Source organism: Anopheles coluzzii, chromosome 2, assembly GCF_943734685.1.
Source record: "Anopheles coluzzii chromosome 2, AcolN3, whole genome shotgun sequence".
Lineage (NCBI taxonomy): Eukaryota > Metazoa > Arthropoda > Insecta > Diptera > Culicidae > Anopheles > Anopheles coluzzii.
The window spans coordinates 10,306,895-10,332,629 of record NC_064670.1 but is presented as its reverse complement, the minus strand read 5'-3'; the positions used below and the strand labels follow the sequence as shown (position 1 = coordinate 10,332,629).

Below are 25,735 nucleotides of genomic sequence, written 5' to 3'. Positions count from 1 at the left end.
TTTTTATTTTGTTTGTCTCACGAATCCACTGGTGCGGGTCAACTGCCAATTTAAATTACAAAACGCATTCAAAAACGCACACTCCCGATTCATTATTTTTCGCGCAAAATGATTGATGAGAATGTGTTTTTCGTTTCAAAAGCCATTAAAACAATTCAAACATTTAAAACATTCGTTCAACTTGCATTAAATTATTAAATCAAACAATTTTTCCAATATTTTTCAGCGCCAATAAACGCACTGTTTGCCTTCGCTCGTGCTGGCAGCACTGCTGTCACCCGTGCTTAAACGGAAGTACGAGAGCTGTCACGCGCCGTCACCAATTGTCAGAGAAAACAACTTTACCTCTCTCTTTTCCGGCCTTTATGGTGTTTGTCTGAACACATTTTTGTTGAGGTGCGAAGAATTTTATCAAATTTTACCGTAAAATCAACGCTGTTGTGTACTTTCGGTGGCTTAATCTGTGTTCGCTAGATTGCTCTGTCGAAATAGATGCTGTGCGCGTTGCTTCGTGGTTGGGAAAATGTGTAAAATTTGATATATGTAAACCGTGGCGCGACCGTTCCTATTGCCAGCGGCGCGTACCTTGCCGAATTCGTGGCGAGTGCGCTCAAATGATCTACGGTTCAGTGTGTTCAAGCTTACCCGACATAAATTACTGTTCTTTTAAATGTAATATAGCTTTGGAGAAGAAAGTTTCGATTGTAAATTGTAGTTTCTGTAATGTTTTGCACGGGGTGCGACTCTTGGCCCCAACAACGTAGCAATCGTGTGTGCATCCATTTTGACATACGCCATCCGATGCCAGCCAGCAGTGAATGTATCGCCTATGTTCGGTATCTCTTTTAACCATGTGTGTTTCACCTCCATTGCAGGCACACGGCAGACAACAAATAACCCGTCAAGATGGTGAAGGGTAATCATATGATTTCGAATGGCCACTTCCATAAGTACTGGCAGCGGCACATTCGCACCTGGTTCAACCAGCCGGCCCGCAAGTACCGCAGGAGGCAGAACCGCATCAAGAAGGCGAAGGCCGTCTTCCCCCGTCCGGCCAAGGGTCCGATCCGCCCGATCGTGCACTGCCCGTCGCAACGCTACAACACCAAGATCCGTGCGGGTCGTGGATTCACTCTCGCCGAGCTGAAGGTAAGGAAGGAGCGGAGTGTTGTGCATGCCGTAGCAGCCCTAGGTTACTTTTTGTTGTGTCTTTCAAGCCGATTCTGGCTGTATTTGGCACAAGCTAACCGTCGGGGCAAGATCGACCATAACTCGGGGGAGTGCTTGATCGGATGGTATGTGCCGGATAATGTGGGCATACTATTTAGGCAAAAGGACTCACAGTGAAAACACGCAAACCAATATGAAGCAAAACTTAAAGAAAATTAATTCCGACCAAGCTGCCCTAGGTTACTTACGATTGTGTCTTTCAAGCCGATTCTGGCTGTATTTGGCGCAAGCTAACCGTTGGGGCAAGAGCGACCATAACTCGGGGGAGTGCTTGATCGGATGGTATGTGCCGGATAAAGTGGGCATACTATTTAGGCAAAAGGACTCACAGTGCAAATGTAAATCAATCGTGAAACCAAACACATATGCCTCTATTGCCGCCTAGTAGAAATCTTCTTCCCATTCAATGGAAGGGATTTCGGCGGACAACGGAGGCTAGAGTACCACAAGCGACAAAACACAGATCGCTTTCAATCGCTGCTGTGAAGCACCACCGGGCCCATGTTACCCGCCATGTAAAAGTTCATCCATTGATTCTAACTTCAACTTTACCCCTTCCTTCTTGCTTGCAGGGTGCCGGTCTGACGAAGAAGTTCGCGCAAACGATCGGCATTGCGGTCGATCCGCGCCGTCAGAACAAATCGGTCGAGAGCCGCCAGGAGAACGTGCAGCGCCTGAAGGAGTACCGCAGCAAGCTGATCCTGTTCCCGATCCACCGCAACAAGAAGCCGCGCAAGGGCGAGGCCACCGCGGACGAGTGCAAGCTGGCCAAGCAGATGAAGCGCACGGTCATGCCGATCCGCAACACGCGCCCGAAGGTGACGCTGGAACCGATCACGGAAGCGCAGAAGAAGTTCAACGCGTTCCAGGCCCTGCGTCAGGCGCGTCTGAACGCGCGCTTCTTCGGCGCTCGCGCAAAGAAGGCGAAGGATGCGGCGGAGAACGAAAACAACCAGCCGGGCGCAGGAAAGGGCAAGAAGTAGAGAAAAACACTGGATGTGAGATGAGATGGGTGGAGCGTGCATCTGTTTTCCTTCCTCTAGCCTAGCTCTATTTCGTTTCTGCTCCCGCTCCGTCAACCGTCAAAATCATCATCTTGCTGTACTGTGCCGCCTGTGCACGCGTTTGGATCGTGTGCGCAGTTGCGCTGTGCTGTACAACGGGCGCGACACAGTTGTAACAACACACACTTCGGAGCGGAAAGGAGTGAAATCAAATAATAAAAAAAAACTATTCCCCTTACTCGCTGATGAGTGAATTTATTGCCGAGAAGGAGCAAACACATGGTGCGTTGTCGTGTACTTATTGAAGAATGGATAATGATGACAGTAGAGTCGTGTTAAATATCACAACCATGACCAATGTGTGCTGTTTTTGTACAGGCAACAATGAACTACGTTACTCTCAGTTTAGGAAATAGATAGTAACTCACTTGTAATGTGACTTGCTGGATGTAATAATCCAGCTTCGTGGCATTTCCTGTCCAAAAGAGGCCGATTCTTAGTATTTTCTATTTTCTTTCTCATTCACCTAGCAGCAAACGTACACTGGTCCATGTTTCTATGACAGAAAATGCTTTACCGTTCACTTTATTGACTGGATAATTCGTGAAATAACGAAAACACACATGCATTACGTTCTTCCGGGAGCCTTCCGGTGTGTGTGTATACCACTTCACCTTCACACTGTACAATCTGCATTCGTAATGCCTACTGCGTTAAAAATGAAGAAAAAAAATGAAAATTACAAACACTTTTGAACCTGCTACCGTCGCTGCGGTAACAGCGAAGGAAGCAATGGTAAAAAAAACTTAAGATAAAAAACGGAACATCTCTTCTGGGGGTTGTTTCCATTCCCTGCCGACACCAAGTAGAGTAGCGGATATGTCCTTTCCACCTCAACGTGTACGTATTATTATTGCATAGTGTTTGAAAAGAGGCAGCGTGCATACGTTGCTAAAGAAATATACGTAACCGAGCAATGGTAAAGCAAATTGCGGGTTCCCTGATTTGTTTTTTCGTCATGCTGTTTCGTTGACTGTTTGATTCAGCAAAGCGTTAGCAAAGGACTCGTACAGTCCGAACAAAACGCTACGATTATTCCACTGCCAAATGAGAACGCATTGTTTGGTGGACACCCCAGTTGGGAAAGAAATGGAGGCTGACAAAAGACGTAGCTTTACGGTGATGCATGCTGACAACAAAGGGATACACATCATTCAAAACGCCACAGCTTACTAACTCCACTACCACCACCACCAACACCACCACTACCGCAGCCCTACTACTATTCCCCCAATAATCCGGTAAGCGCTCGGGTGAAAAAAACAAAACGCTTCGAATGCTTTGGTTGCTCCATCGTACCAATCGGGGGTCCATTTTCGCAAATCATACAGCATACGGGAAAGTAAAGAAAAGAGAGAAAAGGTTCAACCTTTTCCACGCCTTCCCATTCCCCCAACCACGCCGCCCCTTTTCGGTCCCTTACAGCAGTATCAAACCGACGTCCTCCGGCTGCATGCTCGGGCAGCGCCAGTTGTACAAATAGTACTGCAAATTGCCGTCGCCGATGCCGAACTTGAGCGGCACCAGGAACTGCTTGTTGTCCATCAGGTCGAGCGCGTTAAACACGTCGAAGCCGAGGTTTTTGGCCGATATGAGCGCATCGTTCATGAGATCGAGCCAGGGCGTGCGGGTCGACACGTTGTAGAAGCTGTACGCGGCCTTCACGTACTTGTGCACCGCGTGATGCATCACGGTCGATGGCAGCGTGTAGTAGCTGACCATGTCCGTGATCGTGCCCGGTTTGGCCGGATCCTCCACCACGAAGCAGTCGATGATGCCGTTCTGGGGCAGGAACCAGTGGCGCATCTCCGCCTCGTCGAACACGGGGGTAAGGTTGAAGCGCTGCAGGTACGATTCGAGCAGCTTGTGTACCGCCTTTAGGTCCGTTTCCAACAGCTTCCGGAAGCCGGGCGTTTTCGGTTGATCCGGCAGTTTGTACAGCTTGATCGTTCGTTGCATCGTCATGTTGCGGGACAGGTAGGAGAATTTTACCTAAAACCAAACAAAAATGGGTCATTTGGGCCGTTTTGCTACTATACCGCATAATGCCTCTATACTGTACCTCGATCAGCTTCTTCGGATTCAACGAACGGTGCCAGTAGCGGCAGGAGGAGACGGGCTTCGGCAGCACCACGCCCGCCGTGTAGACGGCCTGGAAGATGCCGGTCAGATTGACGCGCCGCGTTATCTCCCGGATCAGCACCGGCGCTAACCGCTTCGAGCGCAGCTTCTTGTGCACGCACAGGAAGTTGATCTCCACCATGCGCTGCTCCTTCCGGTGCACATTCAGCGTGCCGGGGATGGCCGATATGAACCCAACGAGCCGGCCCGACTTGACCACCCGCACGCCGCAGTGCCACTCGCGCTTCCAGCCGGGCGGCTGCAGGGCCCACTGCAGAAACTCGGGCTGATAGTCGAACCGGAACATGGCGTCATCGTCCTCGACGTAGTTCTCGTTCAGCAGCGTGTACAGCTCCTTCAGCTGCAGCGGATCGTTCAGATTCATCGTGTCCCAGGTGAAGCCGTCCGGCAGCGCGTACGGTTCCGCCCGGATCTCGCTGATCGGTTTGTCCTCCTCGATCGGTTCGTTCGCCAGGATCTTCTCGTCCATGCGCGGCACCGGCTGCGTCGACCAGAACTTGTACGATTTGTGCAGCGCCTCTTCCGACGTTTTGGCCGGCTTCAGGGACCGCGTGCTCACCTTTAGACGCTCCAGCACCTCCCGCACGTTCATCAGCATATCGACCGCGTCCGGGTTCGAGGTGAACGGGCCACCCCCGTCACCTCCGTCACCATCGCCGCCTTCGGCAACCATTTCCGCATGCCCCGCCGCCTCCCCATTGACCTGTGGTGGTGGTGGTGGTTCCGCTGCACCCGCTCCAGACGAGGAAGCCACCGGACTCGGCTCAGCCGCGTTCGCTTTGTTCTTATTCTTTTTCTTGCTCTTCGACTTCCCACTGCCTGGTGGTGCCTGGTGTTCTTCCGTGCAGCCACCCGCCGACACCTCACCATTCGTCACAGGCACTGGTTTCTCTTCCTTGGCCGGTCCTTTTTGGTGTTTCTTTTTGCCGGTTTTGCTCACCTCACCACTTCCAGTGGCAGTGGTAGCAGCTGGTGCCGTTTCGCTGGCCAGCGCTTTACCAGTTTCATCACTCATCGCTGGTTTGGGGTCACCGCTGTTTTTCGTAGCAATAAAGATTCGTTGCCTTACGTTGCCGCAGCACGTTCTGCACTGCTCGAGCTCTTGCAATCACGCTAATGAAAACTTCCTGCACCGTACCGTTTGTCTAGCTTCTGCTGCCACTGGCCTGCTGTCTATACTTTCCCTGCAAGCCTTTGCTATCACGCGATCGATATCCGTACGGAACGGCTTCGAACAACCACCACCTCCTATCCGCGCTCCTTCTACTCCCTCCGGGATGACGATGATGATGATGACACAAGCCCTTCTGTTCGTGGTACGCACACATGCAACCCCGGACACTTTGCAACACAACCCGCTGACCCTCAAGGTAACAGCCGTTTTCCACTTGAGGTTGGCAGCGCGACGGTCGTGATTTGCTTCGAGGGCGCTGGGTGAAACTGAGGAAAATCGTTTCTGCTTCCGACCACACTTGACCGTACTCGAGCGATTACGACGGACGGCACACGACCGGGGAGCGCTTGTGCAAAAAATAGGCAGTCAAGTGTGTGCGTGACACAGGGCGAGCAGTGTTCGATTTTTTCCAACAAAAACACACACGCATTGTCAGGCCCGTTTGACACTCGGTCGTTAAAAAAAAAAGCTGTAAATAAATGTAATTAAAGGAAGTGAAAGGATTAATTTCACCTTTCATTATATTCCTTAAATTTTACTCAATTACATGATGTTGTTTTTATTATTATTATACCATAAATACATTAAATTCGTGTTGTCATCCACGCGACAATTTAAATACAGATGGAAATATACAATCAACCTCACCTGTCAATCGAAACTGTCAACAAATCGGCAACGGGTGGAAAATTGTTAAAAAAAATACCGAATGGAAACAAACACCACCCAAGGCGCGCGTCTCGTATTCACATTAGAAAAGTATTGATCAAGTTGTATAGATATGAAATCGAGAAGCCGCTCCCGCAGCCGCAGTAAGCGTGATAAGAAAAGAAGCAACCGAAAATCAAGCTCCCGTTCCAGCTCGACTTCCAGCAGCGACAGTAGCGCAAGCCCTACTAGCGACAGCCGTAGCAGCAGTGCCAGCAGCGACGCAAGGGACAGGCCTAGCAAAAGCCACAATGATCGCAGAAGAAGCGAGGACAAATCGTCCAGCAGAAGGCGATCACGATCGCCGAAGCGGACAGAAGACGTACCCAAAGTGCGCCGGGATGAAGCCTCGCTAAGAGAGCGCCATACCGACCGGAGGCGACAATCGAAAAGTCCCGACCAGAGGCAGCGCAAACGGAATGATTCGCGTTCGCCGCGAAGGCAACGCGAAGAAGACTATTATCGCAAACGCCGTTCACAGAGCCCTGCCCGGGAGGGTAGGAGGGCTCCATCGCGAGATAGCAGAAGAGAGGAGAAGAGCCGCCACGAGGAGGATTCACGTCGGCCGAAACCATCGAGGGAGGAAAATCGGCGTCATCGGTCCCGTACACCCCGGGACAGAAGGGATCGTTCCGGGGAACGGACGAGGCGTCCGGATGAACGAAGGAATGAAAACGATGATCGTGCTGGCAATGTGCGCCATCGGTCGCGTAGTCCTCGTGCGCGGCGAGCCTACTCCCGGACCGATCGCAGAGAACGCCCGGACGATGACGGTCAGCGCAGCGAATACGGTGGCAATCGTGGGCCACCGAACCGCTGGATGCACGACATGTACGAGTCGCACGATTCGGACCGCAACGTCGATAGAAGCTTCCGCCGGCCAAACCGTGACCCGGTCGATAACGATTTCATGGAATCGCGCCGGCTGCAGCGCGAGATAATTGGTACCGAGGGAGTGCCGGAGGCGTGGGGCGATTCACCGCCCGAAGGCAACAGCACGGACGAGGAGCTGCAACCTGCCAAGGGGGGCACCACGAAGCACAAGAAATCGAAAGCTAAGGGCAAGAAAAAATCCTCCAAACATCGGTCGAAAAAGGACAAGAAAAAGAAGAAATCGTCCAAAAAGTCCAAAAAGTCGTCCAAGAGCTCAAAGAAGAAGAAGAAACAGAAAGCGAAGAAAGCAAAGGTCGAATCGTCCTCCTCGTCGTCCGATCCTTCTTCCTCCTCCTCGGACTCGTCTTCATCGTCCGGCGAGGAGGACGAGGAGGTTTGGGTGGAAAAATCGGAAGCTACGGCCCGGGCGGCCGGCAAGGGTACTGGTTCTGGCGCACAGACGGCCGGCAGCTCGCAGGCCCGCTCCGCCGAGGAGGACGGGGACAATGTGGTCGGGCCGGTAAAGACGAGCGGCAACCTGAGCCAGAAAGACTTCGGACGCGCACTGCTGCCGGGCGAAGGTGCGGCCATGGCAGCGTACGTCACGGAGGGCAAACGTATCCCGCGCCGTGGTGAAATCGGTCTAACGTCGGACGAAATCGCAAACTTCGAGCAGGTCGGGTACGTGATGAGCGGCAGCCGGCACCGCCGCATGGAGGCCGTCCGTATACGTAAGGAAAATCAGATCTACTCGGCGGACGAAAAGCGAGCGCTGGCCATGTTCAGCAAGGAGGAGCGGCAGAAGCGGGAAAATAAAATCCTCACCCAGTTCAAGGAGATGATCAGCGCCAAGCTGTCGGAGAACAAAAAATGAACTGCCCCGAACTGAGAAGCATTGAAATAAACTCACTTAATTGTACAAAACAAAGACTTTCTGTGTTTTTTTTCTTCTTTTCTGTTGCTTGTCCAATTTATTTTGTAAAAAGTATCCTATCGATGCTATGCACGCGTCAACGGTCTATTTATAGCAGCAAACGTGTGATCACGTGCCGCATTGGTAGCTACGCTCGTCCGCTCTTCCGGTGTACCGCCACCGCGTCGCAAACTACATTTATTCACGTGAACACGGAGAGAACGATTCGATTTAGTTGTGTTATTTTTACATATCAAACAACGGGTTTGAAGAGTATAGATATTTGCTACTAATTCACAGTACATTAAATAGTATCATACAGCACGGGTGAAGTAGCGATGCTCTACCTGCTCCTTTCGCGTCTAGCGCACCACCTGTAACGCACCCCGTTGCGCAGCCATTGCGCCATCATCCTGCGAGCGCATCCCCTCACTAAAAGCGTTGCGTCGTTTCGCCTTGCTTCGTTCATTTGCCTATTGCCTACTATAGAAACAAACATTAAATATGCTGCACTCCTGCCGGAGGTGCTGTTAACAGAGGATATTGAGGACATTGCTTTGGGTTAGTACGATTACAGCCGAACCATTATTGCCCCTTTCTATGGCGCAAAAAGGAACGCACGTGTGCTACGGAACAATAGCTGCTCAACAACTAGGACTTGCTTTACAATGCTTCCAACGTTTCTGTGCTCGATTTTCCCAACCGAGATGAAAAAATGAAAAAAAAAAATCACATTCGTTTTGTTTTGTTTTGTGGGGAGCTTTTTTCTCCCCCTTCCTGAATCCATAAAAAATAGAACCAATACGGGTACGGGAAACATTTGTATCTAAACGGCAATTACACTGTTGCCCATCCACCGGCGCAAGGAGCTCAAGAAATAGGGGATAGTCAACGATTCTATCTAATTCGCCTTGATGTAGTTGCTGTCGAAGATTTCCAGCTCGTTCATGATGTAGTTCGCCTTGTTTTTCAGCAGCTTGATCTGTTTCTGGTTGGTTTCGATCACCCCGAGCGAGCTCTCGATCTGCTTCAGTTCCTCGTTCATCTCCGTGCTGGCCGTGTCCACCACCCGGCACAATCGTGCGAAAGTGCTGGACAGTTCCCTGAATAGAACATTAAAATAGAGAGCAATTTTAAAATAGGCAATAGATGAAGCAATGAATTTCGAGCGCTACTTACTGCTGCACCTGGTGACTGCAGTTGGCCGAGGTCAAATCAACGATCAGCTTCAGCTTGCGCGTTGCATGATCTACGTACTGGTTCTTGAAGTTGCGCTCCTTTGCCGTGTTCGTCCAGGACAATCGTTCGTACAGATACACGCTGCCGTATATTACACCGGCGCCGACTATCACACGCCAGCCGATGGTTTTCAACATCTTTAGGGGGAAAAATAAGCATGTAGTTTATGTTTCGGAACGTTAAATAATATAAAACACTACTAGAGACTTACCAATCCAGCCACCACCAGACCGAGTGTTCCCTGCGATCCTATCGAAGCGATGGCCACCTTCGAAATCACCGACAGTTGTTCGTTCGTGATCAGCTCGTTCTCCGGCATAAGACACATCGGTGAGGTTGGAGAAAGAACCTGTGACATCTAACGATGGGAGGGAGGGAAGAAGAAATTACCTTTCATTAACATGTTCTGTACAAGGCGGCCATTGTCCCCTCCATCAACTAAACTCACATTCATGTTGCTGTTCTGGCGATGGTGCGTGATCGCTTTCCGATTGCTGGCTCGGATCTTCCCATTGAACCGTGCGATCAGTGCCCGAATGCCCCACGAGAACCGGAACTCCAGGTCCTCCTGGAAATCGGCGCACAGATTCTGACAGTTGAGCGTGTACAGCATCTCGAACGGTTGCGTGCGCACGACCACCTGATGCTGCTGGGCGCTCATCTTCTCCGACGGTAGCAGCGCCGTCATGCGGCTCGTCATTTCGCGCTGCGCCGTCTCCACGTTCATCGCCAGCGCCGTGCTGAGCCGGGCGCGCAGGTTCGACCCCAGCCCGTTCTCCACGTGCGCATTGATTTCCTTCTTGTACACGTTCAGCACGAGCGGATCCGTGTGGAACGGCAGATTGAACTCGTCCACCAGCACGTTCAGTCGCCAGATTTCTTCGTTCAGCGCTTTCGCCACCTTCTGCTCGACCTCCTCGACCATCGTGTGGATCTTCATCTTCATCTCGCGCGTCACCTGCATCAGCGACGTCTCCGTGCTGGCGATCCGGTCCGTCAGGCGCTTCCTTTGCTCGAGCTTCTGGTTGCGCAGCACGTTCGCCCGCTCATAGATGCTGTCGAGCATCATGCGCATATCGCTCGCAATGTTTTTGCCGCGCGAGCTGTGCTGCTCGAACTTGGTCCGCACCGCACTCTTGGAAATGCATTCCTCGAACTTACGCTCAAAGTCCTGGAACTCGAAGTAGCGGTTCTGGAAGCCGTCGGCCAGCGCGCCCGCTATCGCTGGGAGGCCTTCCTGCTCCTTTAGCCGTGCCTGCAGCGTTTCGCGTGCCGAAACGAAGAACACACGCTCCTCCGCTTCCTTCGGTGTGGCGACCTTCAGTTCCTTCACCAGGAAATCTATGCACCGCTCCTGGTGTTGAGCTTTCACCTGAAGGAAGACATGAGCGCTCGGTCAGCGTTTGCAATTACTTTTGGGTATGCTTCTTCTAACACATGTAGTGGTGCAAAAAATATATAATTGTAGGTACGGGGAAACAGAAAGTTAACACACGCACAACACGCACACAGGGACAGAAAAGAATGAAAAGCGTGCATGGTCAACGCGTTCGTTTAAGAAGCGATAACAGTAACCGTGCATCGAAACGCATTTCATTACCTTTTCCAGCTCCTTCTTTAAATGTGTGTAGATGGGTTAGAAGAAAAATAAACGCACCGTGGAAGCAATGAGCGATGGAGCACATGGGTCAGATAGTCCCGCGTAACAAACACTTACCGATTCTTGAAACTCGGGCTCGGACGCTGACGCATCCCAGCGGTTGTTCAGCACAAAAATGTTCGGCTTCGATAGACGGGTGGACACTTCGTGAAAGAATGATTTTTCCTACAGATATAAAAATAGTTTTGAATTAATGTTTTGTACAATTGCCTCACGCGCACCGCAAAAACCCTACCGCCAGCGTCATGGTAGATTCGGCGTTTAGCACCAGCACGAACACGTCCGCATTCAGGCAATGGTTGTCGATCCAGTCGTCCAAGTTCGGCGACACGTCCACACCGGGCGAGTCGACAAACACGACGTCATCGCGCAGCAGGCTGCACCGTTCGCGCGGCCAGAATATTCGCACCAGCGAGCTTTCGCACAGCTTCTCCTGGCACAGTGCGTTGGCCAGCTGTTTCACGGACTGCAATTTGCACAAATAATAACCTTTTCAACCGCCGGACGATGATGGGGACCCATGCACCGGAATACTTACGGTCACGTTGAGCTTTTCATCGCTTCCCTCCTTCACCAGGTACGCTTCGTGACCATCGATGCCTTCCACCTGGCAGAAGCAGTTGGTCGTGTGGCCGATGCCGCTGGGAAGAATTTTATCGCGCAGCATCGCATTGATCACGGAGCTTTTGCCGTTCGAGGTGCGGCCGAAAAATGCCACCTTCATGTTATCGCGCGCCAGCACCTCCCGGATGCCTCGCACCTTAAGCACATAGCTTTTGAACTGTTCCGCTTCCGCCTTGTCGACGATCTCGGACGAGGCGGGTAGTTCAGCTGCGAGAAGGGAAGCGTAGAAGAAAAAAAAATATGGCAATTAAACTAAAACACGTCCCCCACATACCCTCGCTTTTCGCTCTCACCTTCGATGAAACCGGTCGTTTCGACGACATAATCATTGATCTCGACGAAAATATCGTTGATCTTCTTTTTCGCCCGCACGAAAATCTGTAGCGGCGACACGTCGGTCGCATTGTTGTGCAGCGTGCGGGCGTTCGGATCGATCAGGGCGGCCGTATCGTACATCGAGGCGTTTCCGTTGCCGGTCACCATCGACAGTGTGCGGTTCAGGTAGGTTGCCATGGGGTGGCACAAATCGGTACGCAAATTGGCGGGATTGGCAGTCCGAACGAAACGAAACGAGGGAGAGCGATCACGACACGTGACAATTGGGTACGGCTTTTAACGGGCAACAATTTTGCTAAATAAATACGTCTCCAATACGAATCAATTGCGCTTTAGTTTGCGCTTTGGTGATTTTTGTCACAATCTCTGATACCGATGCCGTTGTGCTACACACACACACACGCACAGACAAATACAAAAACCGTGTATATTTCTAATTCCCGCCTTCCGGTGGACCGCTTATCCTCTGCGCGAGTGTGTCAAGCGGTTCGATTGTGGCGCTAGGTTGAGGAAAAGGAAAAAGCGACAACAGGTTCGAAAGAATCAATCCTTCCTTTCCTTGCTTTCCACGTCCACCACACTTCGCAGCACAAGCAGGGAACGTATGAATGAACGGAGAGGGGTTGGTAGACGGATTCCAACCGAACGGAAATGATAGCCTACTGAGCACCGGTGTGTATGTGTTTTGTGGAAACTAAAGCCGGGAAAACAGCCGCATTCAAAGCCACTTTTGACGGCACAACACAAAAGGAGCCTTTGGAAGGAATCGCGGTAATGGGTGGGGGTTGTTTGTGACGTTCTTCACAGTGTGTGCACTCAACCTTATCTACACGTTCACACGGGAGGAACCACGTCTTGCTCTATCTCACGCTCGCTAACACTCTGGCATTAAGCAACGAACTGAAAATAAAAAGAGAAACCGAAAAAAACAGAACATAAGAAAAGGATCCGTACTGGGAAGTTTAAAGCACAGTCGCTGGGCATGGCGGGATATGGTGCACGGTCGTCGGTCGTAGAACTACTGTTGGCATACACACACACACACAAATTGGAAAAAAGAGGAGGAGGGAAATGCAAAACAATCGATAAAGAGCAACGGATAAAGCGGGGAAACGGATGAATGAAAATGCAGCCAGTAAAGATCGGACAAAAAGCACATAACGGTCAAGGTAAGCCAGGAGGCAAGCTAGTACGACGTAGGCATTGGGGGATGGCCCACGGCAGGCGTAACAAGATGATCTTTTTCGGGAACGATACATCGTAATTGCGCTCTCGCCGAACAGTTCTTTCCAAATAACTGTATGGCTCACTGAGTGTGTGTGGGTGGGTCGGATAATTAGCGGAAAGGCGTGAAGAATAACAGAACGCAAGCGGGACGCAAAAGGTAAAAGAAGAGCACGGTTTGTTTTTTTTCGTTTGTGGTTCGTTCCACCCGTGGTGCTGGGAGCTGATAAAGCACACGGCCCAATGAATGAAGGTGAGTGGTGCGCCGTTGTGTTTTCCCCGTGCCCCCTCCATCCCTCCTGTACCGTTCCGCTCCGGATACGAACCTGCTTTGATTCGGTCATACTACGACGGAAAGAGCAAGCGGCGCCCCAATTTGCTGCTGCTGCGGATGACGATGATGTTTCCTCACCGATGATGACGGAATGTCCTGGCAGGCTGCGTTTTTCTCTGCGCTAGAGCATGCTAGAAAACGCACACGGCGCACTTTTCGCTACCGTTCGGTGATGATTGTGTGCTGCCACTTGCCCGTCGCACCGAGGTCACACACAACGGGGGGAATGGCCGTTTCTTTACCCACAAAACTCACAAACAGCACAATGCACCACGGCAAAGGGGGACGATTCGCTGGGCAAATTGTTTGCTCCGATTGCTGCGTTTGTGAAATCGCGTGATGTAACTCGCCTTTTGAGCTGTCGGGGATAACGACGACGACAAAACGTCGCTGCAGAAGCACGAACACACACCGCACCGTTCTTCCAGTGCGTTCGCTGCTGTCAATTCACGGCGCTCGGACACACACACACACTCACGCACACACACTGACAGGCGCGAACTGTCAGGCGTGAGGGGGGTTTTTTCTGACACATGGCGGTTTTGTTTACATCTCTTCACGGGAACCGTGTGCGGCTGGTACTGGTACGGAGTGCGATTATCAATGGAACACACACCGTATCTGGCAACCTGTGATAAGTTTGTTTAGTGCGGACAAATTCCATTTAGTTCGGAAGCATTCAGTGATAAGTAGGGGAATTGTTTTGTAGCAAACAAAAGTGTAATCGAAGCGAAATGGCTGACGTTATGCTGGAGCTATCGGCCTGGGAAGATTTGGCCAACATTCCGGCAGACCCGCCTAGGATGAGGCCGCTGTGCAGCAAATGTTGGTAAGTTTGCAACAAATGGTTTGCTAAATGGATTGCTTAATGGATTGACTTCCACCGTTCGCCGCTTCCAGCCGGCCCGTGCAAGTGTGCTGGTGTGCCGCTTTACCCCCCGAGCCGCTGAATCCTGCCGGGCGCATCGTACTGCTGCAACATCCGGCCGAAGAGAAGCGATCGCTACGCACCGCCCCGATGCTGTCCGTTGGGCTCGCCCCCGGCAAGTGTCTCATTTACAAGGGCAAAAGGTTCCCCAATACCCGGCACGATGCGGAGCTGGAGGCGATCCTGGCCGACAAACGGTCGCTGCTGCTCTATCCCAGCGCCAGCTCGGTCCCGATCGAGCAAATCGATCCGGCGGGTGGGCCGTACAATTTGATCCTGCTCGATGGCACGTGGCCACAGGCGAAAGCTATCTACCACTGCTCGACCGCTCTGCATGGAATGCGCCAGGTGAAGCTGGTATCGTCCGGCACGAGTAGCTACATCATCCGCACCCAGCCGACCGAAGGCTGTCTCAGCACGCTGGAAACGGCTATCCAGGCGCTCAGCGCGCTCGAACGCGACGACCGATACCGGGAGCAGCTGCTCCAGCCGCTGCACGTGCTCTGCCAGTACCAGCTCGCCAACGGGGCAGTCACGCACCAGTCGAAAGAGTTCCTGATCCGCCACAACCAGTACCCGAAGCTGATCGGGCGGCGGTTGAATCGGTTGCTGAAGCACGCGGACAACTTTAAGGACGACCCATCGGACGGGACGGAACGGAAGCACTCGACGTAGAAATAGGGACAGAACTCTTTACCGCGGTAAATCCAGCATCAGAACACGATGATTTTACTTTTTTTTAAATCATTTTATTATACCACTTTGTATTGTACTGATTTCGTAACATAAAATAGAGCATAGCTTTATTATGTGTATATATACATTCACACAGAGCAGAACTATTGATGACCCATCTTTGTAATGTATGGTTTTGGGCGCCGTTGGGCGCTATGCAAACGCCGTTCTATCGCGCGCGTGCGCACGCCTTGCAGCATCTTAAATATTCAAATTCAAATTTAACAATGTTTGTTTTTGGTTGCTGTTGTTTGCTTTCTCGCATGTTAATATAATAGTGTCCCAATCTCTTAAGCTACTAAAACAACGCACTGAAGCAAACTGATCATACAGCTCCTGCGCGATACCGTCGAATTGTACGTACAATCGTCCATAGGGGTAGCTTCCGTTGGGCCTGCTTTTGAATCGTCGCTCGCTAGCAAACGGCCAGCAAACACCCACTTACATCTTTGGACTGTAAACTGAAATCACTGTTACCTTAAATTGAGACTCATCATTGCCACAAATATCTGCACCATCGCGCTGGGGCCACATTCTTGCGCATGCAATTTCGTTCCTCGCAGCCGGAACAGCCTTACAGCCAGTTCCAGAAAAGCTACAGCCATAAAATAATCACTAACGCACTACGATATTCACAGCATATTCTACGTTGTTTGATTTGCGCTTGCCAAAGGGGTTTTATTATATTGGATCAAAGAAATGGAATGTTTAAAGTCTATGCTTAAACAAAACAAAAACGACAAAGAAATTATCTCTAGGAGTCGGTTGAACCAAAATTCCAAAATATTTACAACGGCACCAGAGTACCGTTACGGGGCCTTAGCAGAACATGAACTGGAGGAGGGTTTAACATACTTGTTTTGTCTGCTCAGCTTTGTGGTAACTAACGTGAAGGTACTACCGACTATGTAAAAACAAAGAACAAATCACTGAAGCATTACTCTATGGCATAAGGAACACAACCAGGACCCGTCCAACGGATGGTTCCTGTGTAAGTACTAAAAAAAGGTTCTAATTACTGGCGGTTACTAACATCTACACTTACTTAGACCATCGTTTATCATCAAATCCCCGTTCCTATGGGCCCTATCCTTTCCCCTTTCTCGTATCATAATACATACATAAGCGCGGTTTCATCAACCATTTCCACCGCTCCAGCAACCCCCCCACACACACACACACATACACATCCCACTAACGCTAATGGTGTCCTTACTTGGGCTCTTTCATAAAGAACCATTCGTTCTCATAACCTGCTACGCCTAGGACCTAAGACAGGATGGGATCAGCGTAGAGTCTACCACTAAATATTGACCAATAGCCGGGCAGCATACGCCTCTATGGGGCAGCTTTATAGGGGCTTGTTTCTGTTTCTTTTTTTTTTCGCATATTTGCTTGCTTATGTTTGCCTGTTGTTACTGTCTATCATCATCTACGCGTAGCGAGTAAATATATGTTGAGTGGGTGTGTTTGGGTAGTTTCCAAAATGTTATGCCTATTTAGTAGTAGCATGGCTTTCTCTCCCCCGTTCTCTCGCTCTTTGCTTCACAACACTACGGCACCAAGTGCGAGAACTACACAGAAGCACACGTGAACGTAGTAGCAACGGGTGCAAGTGATGATGCATCGGTGGACGCAATCGGTGTGCATTGGATTCGATCAATGTTATGTCTCTCGTGTCTAATTTTGCTAACCCCCTTTTTTCTCGGCAGAAGCGAGGAGAGTGATCGGTTCGGAAAAGTGGGTGCAAATTCAACTTCTAGTTCAGTTGTACTCAGCAAGATCTCAGCAAGACCATGGGAATAGCGATTCCTGTACTTTAGATGTATGCCCTCAGCATGGATATACGTGCATCGTCATCGGATATAGAGGGTATCAGTTGGCTTGTATATATGTATATCGATAAATCTCTGTCCCGTTATATCCATCTCCATTTCTAAGCTCCTTCCTAGTGATAAAAATTGATGGTGGTGGTGGTGGTGGTGTGATGTGGATGCACTAGAAAACCCCCACGCAGAAAGCCTGGCGCTACAAACTACAGATGCACAGATAGTGGGCTTCATAACTATTGTAGGGGTGTAGATTCGTTACCAGATGAAATGTGTTAATTTGACGTGATTCATATGTTTGCCGCAACAAACGTGCCTGGCCTATGATGAGTTCTTGTGAATAAGGGCATAGCGTGATGCTTCTACACATTGTCTATCGTCTGCTCAAGAATGCTCAGTTCATTTCAGGGGTCACATTTAGTCATTGGGGGGGGAGAAAAGAGAGGGCCTGGTCAAAGTCATATAACAAGGTGGATCGAAGAGTGTTTTACGGAAACAAGATGACTGTTTGCGGTAACTTTCCGCTGCCTTTTGCATGCTCATAGCGCCCGCTGGCCACCTATTCCCGCAGCTTGTGCCAATCGGCAATCTGGCGGCGCGGTGAGTTGCACACCTCCTTCCAGTGGTTCAGAGCGGAACCGTTGCTGCGCGGTCCGCCCAGCTCGAGGCGCCCGATCACCTCGTTCTTGGTGACCCGGTCCCAGTCCAGCAGCATCAGCTCAAGCGAAACACCGTCCAGCGTGGCGCCGCCGGCCCCCTCGGTCGTCGGTATGTCGAACGCGAAGCTTTCGTTAAACACCGGGCTGAGCGTGCGCTTCTTCACGTGCGTCTTCTTCTTCGCGATGCGCTGCCCATTGTACAGCAGGTAGATCTTGACGTACGGGTCGGCCAGCCCGGTCACATCCATGCGCGGCAGGTTGCGTGCCTTCAGCAGTACGACGGTCAGCCGGGCGGCGGCCGGCTGCCAGCAGAGCGAAATCAGCAGCTCGCCACGGCCCTGCGCCCGGATCTTCAGACTGCGCGGTTGAATCTCGCGGCTCAGCGCTACCTGCTGGTTCTCGATCTGCTGCAGGTCGATACCGGACAGCGGGCAGACAACCTCACCAATAACGTCGTCCCGGCTGTAGCGATCGAAGCTCAGCACCACGAAGTGCAGCGACATGCCGGCCAGCTCGCTCAGCGTCAGTCCGTAGAAGGTAAAGTCCTCATCATACACCGGGTTGCGCGTGTTGCGTAGCACTCTGGGGAGGGGGGAGGTGAAATGGAGAAGAAAAACACACAGAGATAAGTGATAAGTTAGTGGGAAAACCCATTCCGACGATTACACCACCGCATCGGGCTGTTCCCATTTTCCCCATTTTACTGCTGCACAGAAGAGCCTCCGGCTGCAGATTATGGGTTTATTTTTGGAAAACATCTGCGCTTCCAACCAGCCAACCAACCAACCAGGAGAGTTGGAAGAAGGAGAAACGGAAAAGGAACGCTAAATGGATTACTTTTCAATTCCCGGCTCGGTTTCTGGGAAGGAAGGGAGAAAGCAAACTTTCTTCACATCTATATTTATCGTCCTCCGCAGGCGAAAAATGGTGGCGCAAGTTTTATTGCCACACGTGGTTTAGGGGACAACACTCGGCATGTCGACATTCAAACCAACTTCTATTGCCCAGCTCGAGATGACCTTCAGTATTGATTGTCTGTGGCCGCTTTTGTCCTTATCTCTTATAGAGCACATCTTCAAAGGTGTGTCATCATCCGGGGGAAACTCTCTCCAGCCACATTCTAAGCGTCAGCTTTGACAGCAGTGCTTTGCTACCTACCGAGTTTTCACCTTGTGCTGCTTGTCGGGCAGCAGCTGCAGCTTCACGTACGGATCGGTGGCCGTCTGCTTGCCGTTGGCGCTCCCGTTGCACAGCATCGTGCCGCCCCCGATCGTGCTCAGTTCGGCCGCCGCCGTACCGTGGTTCTTGCCGGGCAGACCGCGGCACCGCACCACCGACACGACCAGCGCGCTCCGGTCGGCCAGAAAGCGTAGCTTGAACACGATCGTACCGAGCTTGCCGTGCTCGGTGCCGTCCCCGTTCTCGCACGCGCTCGGATCGCCCAGCTCCGACACGTCCGGTGATTTCGGTTCCAGCTGCGCATTCTTCGGTATCAGCTCGTTCTCCTCGGTGTACTTGGTCGGTGGCACGATGCTGGTGGTGGTGGTGGTTGTGGCCAGCGTGGTCGTCGTCGTTGCTGCGGTCGTTCCGCCGGCGGCCGTCGTCTGGTCGGTCGGTGACTGGGCGGGCAGGTGGCCCGGCAGCGGCTTGATGCTGGTCGGCGACGGTGATTTCTTCAGATACTGGGGCGGCTGGCCGCTCGGCGAGCGGACCGCTTTCGGTGGCCGCGGTGGCTGGAACGGCAGCGAGGACGCCTCGTGGCCCGCCTTCTTGTGCTGGCGGCGGAAGCGCCGGGCACAGAAGCAGGCCGTCACGGCCAGTATGGCGGCTGCGGTGAGCCCGAGCACGGCTGGCACCACTGAAATGAGCACAACGTAATCTGGAATGAACGGCAACGTGCGATAAAGAGTAGATAGAGAGTGGGTGCTGTGCCGCGGTGGCACGACGGGTACCGGAAGGGGTTGGAATCGAGTGTGCAATAGAGGAAGGCCTGCCAAAGGTCACACTCAGGCTCGGGAATCCTTAGACGGCCATTCCAGATCGGGGCCGATTCGCGGGCCATAAAATTCGGTGCGAAAACATCCCCCCAAAGCATCGTAAACGTTCGTCAGAGCCAATCCATTGGTGTATCGGGGGGCCAATTGGCAGGTTCATTGTTTGATTCTGGGAAGCCCGCGTTTACTTCCAGACTGGCTTTCGGGGAAGGAAGGCAGCATTACAAGATCCCCCCGAAATGATGTGCCGCGAGCAGCCCATAAAGAAACCATTTACCGGGCAGAAGACGGTGGAGGGACTACTAAGTGACGATAAGTGGTGCGTCAAATTGAAAGCAACAGAATCCGCGGAATAGGCCCCCCGAGTAGGGGCGGGTTGATGGCATCGGGTTTTCCTGCGTCATATTTCAATGCGTACGTTGCTACGCGTTGCGAACCCTCGTAAAGCCGTAATGTGTGGCACCATTTCGCGAGGATGGTTTTCCCTTACTAACTAACAACAAATACAACTACAACAGTGTTGTGGATTGGAGTGTTTATTAAATTGAAATTATGATAAATTTACGCAAACGATTGGGCTTTAACAGCTAATTTCAGCTAAAAGTCATGAGCTTTTTCTCGCAGCATTAAAGCAAGGAGGTCTTACCACTTACTCAGCGCCCACCTGGTTTGCTAATTTTAAGCAGGAAAAAGCTCCCGGCTCGCGCCACCTTACGCAACGGATCATCTCATCCTGAGCTGTCCCGGGTGTGCTAATTTCGTTGGAAAGTCATTTTCCTTATCGGTTTTAGCCGACCGAGCAGGGTGGTTTAGATAAGTAGCAGCCATGCCAGTGGTGGTAAGTAATCCCGCAACTGGTCGATGCTGTAATATAACCATGTAATGGACAAGTACTTCCAGACCAAATTGCGTTGAACGAACGTACGCGGAGCGTGTGGTGGTCGTTATTAGAAAATGATACATAATTCCAACGTCTCCGACTGTGTGAAGGTGTTCTGTTAATTGCCAAAACAATTTTAATTGCAAATGTTGCCTTATCGTAACCCTCCAATCTAGACTTGTACGAGTTTTTTTTTTTTTCGTGTTTTCTATTTTACTCCCAGTGTGCTCAATGGTAATGGAAAAGCAATCGTTCATTTCATTCTTTCGAAGTAGAAAACGAAATAAAGTCGAAAACATACACATAGAACTGAAAGGTTTGTTTCTTCATTGCAATATGCTTTGGCGTTTTACGACTTTGGCGACCTTCTCTGCGCTTATCCCTGCGCTTTCTAGCCCAGCCGTGGTTGGGACTTGGGACGGGGCCGACCCACCAGTGAGCTCAGCAAAAATTCAACCAACTCACCTCCAACTCCAACTGGGAGCAATATAAAGGCATTCTACCGCGAGAAGCAGCAGCAGCAGTAGCAAAAACGAAAACGGCTTCCAGCGGCTCAAACGAACCAAGAAGCACAGCTTGCGTCCAATGTAACACGTGCTACGATCATCCAAGCTCCTCCGAGGAGCTGGCTCACACATTTTAGTGGCTCCCAAATGATATGGGGGTCGCCTTCTTTCTCTCTATGTCCCCGGCGCGATGCGTAAACGGTCGGCAACGGTCCTTAACTTTCACCAATCGATTGTTTATAAAATATTCAAAAAACATCTAGCATTTGGGTTTTCCACGCACCACCCAGGGATGCACCACAAGGGAGCGTAAACTGCGTATCCGGTGTGGAGTTGGGATAGCAATACAAGCGGTTGGATAGCTTATTTAACCTTTGTAGGACGTAACCAACGAAAAGCCAATGTTAATGTTAAAAGCCAACATAAATTGGACCCAATGTTGTATTTGGTGTGGTGCTAGAAAGCAAAAACACTTCTTGTAAATACTCTACTTCAGCTCCGAGTGAATGAAAACACATTCTACTGAAAATAGAATCAAATCCGAGCATTAAGACCCATCGCTGTCCTCCCTATGAAACACTCATTCAGCACAAGATTAGTCTGCAGATTTTGTAAGCTTATCTCCATTGCCATTGCCTTCGTGAAACGTACTTCAAAGAAGGATTTCATTTCAAATTATGAATTCATTCGCGTAGTGAAAGCTATTTCGGTGCGTTCTGTTTGTTCCCAAATACGAGCGCTCGTTCATGCAAATCCACTTTAATTGGATTATTGATGGGCTTGGGGACGATGGTGCGAGGCCGCTTTCCTTTTCGCCACAAACAAATCACCGATAAGGAAGGCACTAGCGATTGGTTAACAAGGTACATTATTTCGTTGTTTCGTGCTGGTGCTTTGTGAAGCTTTCTCAAGTGTTGAGAATCGACTTGACCACCGATCAGTTACAGAAAAGTGGCAGCATTTTTCAATTCCAAACGACTGCTGGATAATCCATTACGTCGCTTTAAGCAAACTCCTGTTAATCACTTCGGTAATAGCTGCAGCCAGTACCAGTTCCCTCGAAGTGGATGTTCGAGAAGCGGCAAGAGCTTGCCGATTCTTGCTGCCAGCCTTTCAAGAGCTTTGCGCTAATGGCGCACTTTAGGTCCATTTTCGTTCGGGCGGGTAATGATGGCCGAAACCATCAACGAACGCGTTGCCCTTTTTCGTCAGTGCAGTGGTGGGCTATGTTTGGACGTCAGACGTGTTGGTGGTCAACGGCTCTCGGGGGAGCGAATGAAGCAAACGACGGAAAAATAGACGCAAGCAGTTGGCACACAATATTACACGTTCGTGCACGGCACGAATAACTCTGTGGCGCTCAGGTGCGCCAACTTCCGACATCTTCATTGGAACTGCCTGCCTCATTGCAGAGATGCACACCCATCATCCGTGTCTCTTGAGATGTCCGCATTCGAAACGGCATTTGCTTATCTTTTTTGTTTTTGTTTTTTTCTCTCCCCTTTCGATAATGCTGGTTGGAAATTTCTACACGCCGTCGAGTGTAAGTGACAGGCGGACATGCAATGCAACGTGTCTTACAACCATTCCCCCAACAAGACGGTGCCCGCATTGTGTGCGTCCTTTCAGCATCCTCCTCCTCCTCCTCCTCCACGGGCTCGGGCGGCTCCCATGCTGCTGCCTTCGGAGCACTCGGAGAGGGCTTTGTCATCGAAGTTCAAGGAAAGGCCTCCATGGCCGGCGCGTGTCGAGAATCGGGTTTGCGGGTGCACACCACAGCCAAGGACGCAATGCAATGCTTTATACGAGCACAGCGGGTATGCTTACGGTTTTGCTGGCGGGAGTTATACGACCTCCCGGTCGCCCGGCAAGCTGGCAGGCAGGCAGGACTGCATTTTGCTGCGTCAAGTAATACCGAGACGCCAGCAGTGCCAATCGATAGGAACAGCTTCCTGAGTAAGACGCTTCCCCATGAGGATGAGTGGGAGAAGCTGTGATAGGGGAAAGAAAATAAGCTGACTGTTTTTTTGTCTTTGTTTGATATCTTCCCCTTATCGGGAGTGGATTCTGTCCAACACGGGTATGATTATTCCGCGTCCTGCATTCCGTACGTGACTTGCAGCCGGAATGTGTTTTATGAGAGTACCTGTGCTAGTTGACACTTTCGTGGTATTAGCTGGTAGCTCTTGCGCGGCGAAAACTATGACTGTTTCATGGTGAATCAAGGGCCAGGGCCAGCGAAAGGCAATACATTCAATCAATCCAGAGGGAAGAACGTAGATTAGATTACAGCACTATGGTGATGGTTGGTGTATTTCTGATAGTGTAGCGATTGAAGCTTCGAAACCATAAGCTTAAGTTATACACTTTTGGCTCAGACTACTAGATGCAATCTCCATAAATCTTAGACCATAAAGCTTTGGAGAAGTAAACGGCAACTGAAAACTCCTGTGGAATTGAGCAGCTAAGCGGGGATCTGATGGTAATATATTCTAAATTATAATCCTGTTATGTTGTGGTTGTGGCTGTCGTGCGGACATCCACTAAATACCTCGACATCATTGTACGAGGTAAACCTTGAACAGGTGCCAGAAGCCTTAATCTACAATCAATGGCAAAACGAAATCCAGAGTATCCTCAATGAGCAATGCAGCCTCTTGCCCAGCAAATGGAAATCTAATGATCCCAACTAATGCATCTACTAGGTCCACCGTCTCTTCAATCATGTTCCAGCGCCAGCTGTGGACTGCTTAATCGATATGTGTTTTTTTCTTGTTTTCTGATACTAATTTCTGGAACCAAATCAAAATCGTTCTCCCACTCTCCCACAGCAGAGCCGTCGTGTGGGACGCGTACGCTCTGTACGCTTCCCGGGATGACTCACGGGGTCAGGTGAATCAGGTGTTGCCAGCCAAGCGGGCACCGAGAAAATTGGTACCGCCGGACATCACGCAACTGCGGGCGACCGACTGTCGGGTGCATTGGCACCACCGCCAGTGATATGATCGGAAAGTGCAATGTTTGCACTCCTCACCGCCCTTCCACCCTCTTCTCGAGCTCCCCGATTGCGATTGTTAATGTCAGCTCATGGGAATGCCCGATGTTTGTACGATGTGCCATACACATCAAAGCAAGCATGTTTGCGTTTGTGTGCATGTATTGGTTCACCTTCAGTATGAGCCTGTTTGCAGAGACTCGTCTGCAGCTCCAGCTTTTTCCACACCAAATTCCTTCCATATATACATCCATATTTATATCTCCTGCATAGAACTCTACCTCCCCCACAGCCCCTCCTCACGCTGCTCGAACACACTCATTCCAACCACCTCGTTCCCGTCCGCGTGGGCAGAATGCCCTAGAATTGAAGTAGCCCTATATTACCAGTTTCCAGCGTGTTCATGTCCGGGCCGTGGTCGCCCATCTTGTTGATGATTCCGGACTCCACCGTTGTGCCGACGTGAGACAGGATTCAGACAGGAATACAAACTCCACCCACACAACCACACGGAGACACTTCACTGAACTTACAGGCAGAGATTACACAATTTGCTTAAAAATCCAGCCAGCAGTGGGATCTCTTCCGGGCACACACTGAAGCACACAAAAACACCCTCCAACGCACAAACACACTCACACGCGGACACGGAGGAAATAAATGCACGCGCGCGCCTACACACTCGCTTGAAAGGAGTTGTCCTACGAAGTGTTTTTTTAGCAAACGTCGACACTAACGTCCCACCTCGGTACCGAGTTTTGTTACACCTTCAAACTAGTGAACGAATAATGCTTGTGGCACCCAGTATTCAATGCGTAGCATTGTTGAATCCTTTTTGAAAGCACTGAACACTGATCAGAACGCAGCACCAGCACCAGCAGTCTGGGCAACAATTGGGATACTTGGGATGCGATGCGCTTGTACGGAACTCCGAACAATATGACCGCAATGTCGCACTTATGCTGAAGGTGTGAGCACCAACGTCAGGCAAATCGATAAAGCAAGCGGAACTGAAATGAGGCGCATGCGCTCTACACCGTTTTCACCATTCCGGTGGAAAACAAAACAATGGCCGGAGCTTTTAAGCTCTCCGGTTGCTGCTTGGTGTCGTCGTCGCCTACTAATTGCTTCAGTTTTGCGACTCCTACGCGGCTTTCGGAGCAACTGCTGATGCTGAGAGATGAGATGAACGATGCTGAGATGTGTAGAGATGAACGAGAGGAACAAAACATGAGAAAGAGAGAGAGAGTGAGAGAAAGAGAACCAGTTTGGAGCAATATACCCAAACGAAATGGAAAATATTCTGAAAAATAGGTCTGAACTTTTCTGGAAGTCTTCCAACTGTCACAATAGAAACTTGAAACGTCAGAGCAACACCTATCGCACACCTATACACTCAAAAAAAGAATGAAGTGCAAAGCTAATTTAGTTTAGCAAAAGTTTTTGTACTTTTTTTAAATTAGTTAAAAATTAATTAAAATTTGTATCATTTTATGCAAGCAAACAAAAATATTTGAAAATGCTCCAACACGTGCTAACGTGTCTGACCGTTCAAACTACCATGCGCTTCCATCGTTTAACGGGTTTTTTAAAGCGATCTCATGGAGTTGGACGCTCGATGTATTTGTTTCCTTTAATTATCCTTCTGAATTTCTCTTGTCCAAAGATTATCTTGTTCTCTCGGTTTC

The 25,735-nt window shown here is 50.5% G+C and overlaps 6 protein-coding genes across 7 annotated transcripts; 3 read left to right on the top strand and 3 right to left on the bottom strand.

Annotated features, from left to right (window-relative positions):
• The first annotated feature begins 272 nt into the window (after window positions 1–272).
• Window positions 273–2,512, top strand: LOC120948013 (60S ribosomal protein L13). The gene is made up of 3 exons (XM_040363963.2): window positions 273–396; window positions 876–1,149; window positions 1,803–2,512. Exons 2-3 carry the CDS (start codon window positions 907–909, stop codon window positions 2,211–2,213), a joined length of 654 nt encoding a protein of 217 aa, XP_040219897.1. The 5' UTR covers window positions 273–396; window positions 876–906; the 3' UTR covers window positions 2,214–2,512.
• A 275-nt stretch (window positions 2,513–2,787) lies between these two features.
• On the bottom strand, window positions 2,788–6,013 carry LOC120948012 (glycylpeptide N-tetradecanoyltransferase). Its single transcript, XM_040363962.2, has 2 exons — window positions 4,357–6,013; window positions 2,788–4,286 (listed from the first exon to the last, which is right to left on the bottom strand). The coding sequence occupies exons 1-2, from the start codon at window positions 5,449–5,451 to the stop codon at window positions 3,714–3,716; spliced, it is 1,668 nt and encodes a 555-aa protein (XP_040219896.1). The 5' UTR covers window positions 5,452–6,013; the 3' UTR covers window positions 2,788–3,713.
• Window positions 6,014–6,313: 300 nt separating this feature from the next.
• On the top strand, window positions 6,314–8,103 carry LOC120953832 (NKAP family protein CG6066). The gene has a single exon (XM_040374127.2). The coding sequence runs from the start codon at window positions 6,392–6,394 to the stop codon at window positions 8,063–8,065; it is 1,674 nt and encodes a 557-aa protein (XP_040230061.2). The 5' UTR covers window positions 6,314–6,391; the 3' UTR covers window positions 8,066–8,103.
• Window positions 8,104–8,329: 226 nt separating this feature from the next.
• On the bottom strand, window positions 8,330–13,951 carry LOC120953831 (transmembrane GTPase Marf). Its single transcript, XM_040374126.2, has 9 exons — window positions 13,514–13,951; window positions 11,921–12,863; window positions 11,542–11,834; window positions 11,239–11,469; window positions 11,061–11,168; window positions 9,792–10,715; window positions 9,555–9,701; window positions 9,284–9,480; window positions 8,330–9,207 (listed from the first exon to the last, which is right to left on the bottom strand). Exons 2-9 carry the CDS (start codon window positions 12,138–12,140, stop codon window positions 9,006–9,008), a joined length of 2,322 nt encoding a protein of 773 aa, XP_040230060.2. The 5' UTR covers window positions 12,141–12,863; window positions 13,514–13,951; the 3' UTR covers window positions 8,330–9,005.
• Window positions 13,952–14,081: 130 nt separating this feature from the next.
• On the top strand, window positions 14,082–15,266 carry LOC120953834 (tRNA-uridine aminocarboxypropyltransferase 2). The gene is made up of 2 exons (XM_040374131.2): window positions 14,082–14,350; window positions 14,422–15,266. The coding sequence occupies exons 1-2, from the start codon at window positions 14,256–14,258 to the stop codon at window positions 15,122–15,124; spliced, it is 798 nt and encodes a 265-aa protein (XP_040230065.1). The 5' UTR covers window positions 14,082–14,255; the 3' UTR covers window positions 15,125–15,266.
• Window positions 15,267–16,579: 1,313 nt separating this feature from the next.
• Window positions 16,580–25,102, bottom strand: LOC120953833 (synaptotagmin-11). 2 transcript variants are annotated; one of them, XM_040374128.2, is made up of 3 exons: window positions 24,434–25,102; window positions 18,831–19,551; window positions 16,580–18,254 (listed from the first exon to the last, which is right to left on the bottom strand). In XM_040374128.2, the coding sequence occupies exons 1-3, from the start codon at window positions 24,471–24,473 to the stop codon at window positions 17,573–17,575; spliced, it is 1,443 nt and encodes a 480-aa protein (XP_040230062.2). In that variant the 5' UTR covers window positions 24,474–25,102; the 3' UTR covers window positions 16,580–17,572. The 2 variants fall into 2 exon arrangements, with proteins under 2 accessions (XP_040230062.2, XP_040230064.2); XM_040374130.2 differs by having other exon boundaries at window positions 18,831–19,530.
• Between the last annotated feature and the right edge of the window lie 633 nt (window positions 25,103–25,735).

Excerpts from the sequence above, each read along its gene's own strand:
- LOC120948013 (XM_040363963.2), top strand. The coding sequence starts at position 907 with ATGGTGAAGGGTAATCATATGATTTCGAATGGCCACTTCCATAAGTAC. Across the intron at positions 1,150-1,802 it reads TCACTCTCGCCGAGCTGAAG|GGTGCCGGTCTGACGAAGAA; the intron begins GTAAGGAAGGAG and ends TCTTGCTTGCAG.
- LOC120948012 (XM_040363962.2), bottom strand. The coding sequence starts at position 5,451 with ATGAGTGATGAAACTGGTAAAGCGCTGGCCAGCGAAACGGCACCAGCT. Across the intron at positions 4,287-4,356 it reads ATCCGAAGAAGCTGATCGAG|GTAAAATTCTCCTACCTGTC; the intron begins GTACAGTATAGA and ends GTTTGGTTTTAG.
- LOC120953832 (XM_040374127.2), top strand. The coding sequence starts at position 6,392 with ATGAAATCGAGAAGCCGCTCCCGCAGCCGCAGTAAGCGTGATAAGAAA.
- LOC120953831 (XM_040374126.2), bottom strand. The coding sequence starts at position 12,140 with ATGGCAACCTACCTGAACCGCACACTGTCGATGGTGACCGGCAACGGA. Across the intron at positions 11,470-11,541 it reads ATGAAAAGCTCAACGTGACC|TCCGTGAAACAGCTGGCCAA; the intron begins GTAAGTATTCCG and ends TGCAAATTGCAG. Across the intron at positions 9,481-9,554 it reads GTCTGGTGGTGGCTGGATTG|ATGTTGAAAACCATCGGCTG; the intron begins GTAAGTCTCTAG and ends TTCCCCCTAAAG.
- LOC120953834 (XM_040374131.2), top strand. The coding sequence starts at position 14,256 with ATGGCTGACGTTATGCTGGAGCTATCGGCCTGGGAAGATTTGGCCAAC. Across the intron at positions 14,351-14,421 it reads CCGCTGTGCAGCAAATGTTG|CCGGCCCGTGCAAGTGTGCT; the intron begins GTAAGTTTGCAA and ends CGCCGCTTCCAG.
- LOC120953833 (XM_040374128.2), bottom strand. The coding sequence starts at position 24,473 with ATGGGCGACCACGGCCCGGACATGAACACGCTGGAAACTG. Across the intron at positions 19,552-24,433 it reads CATGAACACGCTGGAAACTG|ATTACGTTGTGCTCATTTCA; the intron begins GTAATATAGGGC and ends CGTTCATTCCAG. Across the intron at positions 18,255-18,830 it reads CAGCACAAGGTGAAAACTCG|AGTGCTACGCAACACGCGCA; the intron begins GTAGGTAGCAAA and ends CCCCCTCCCCAG.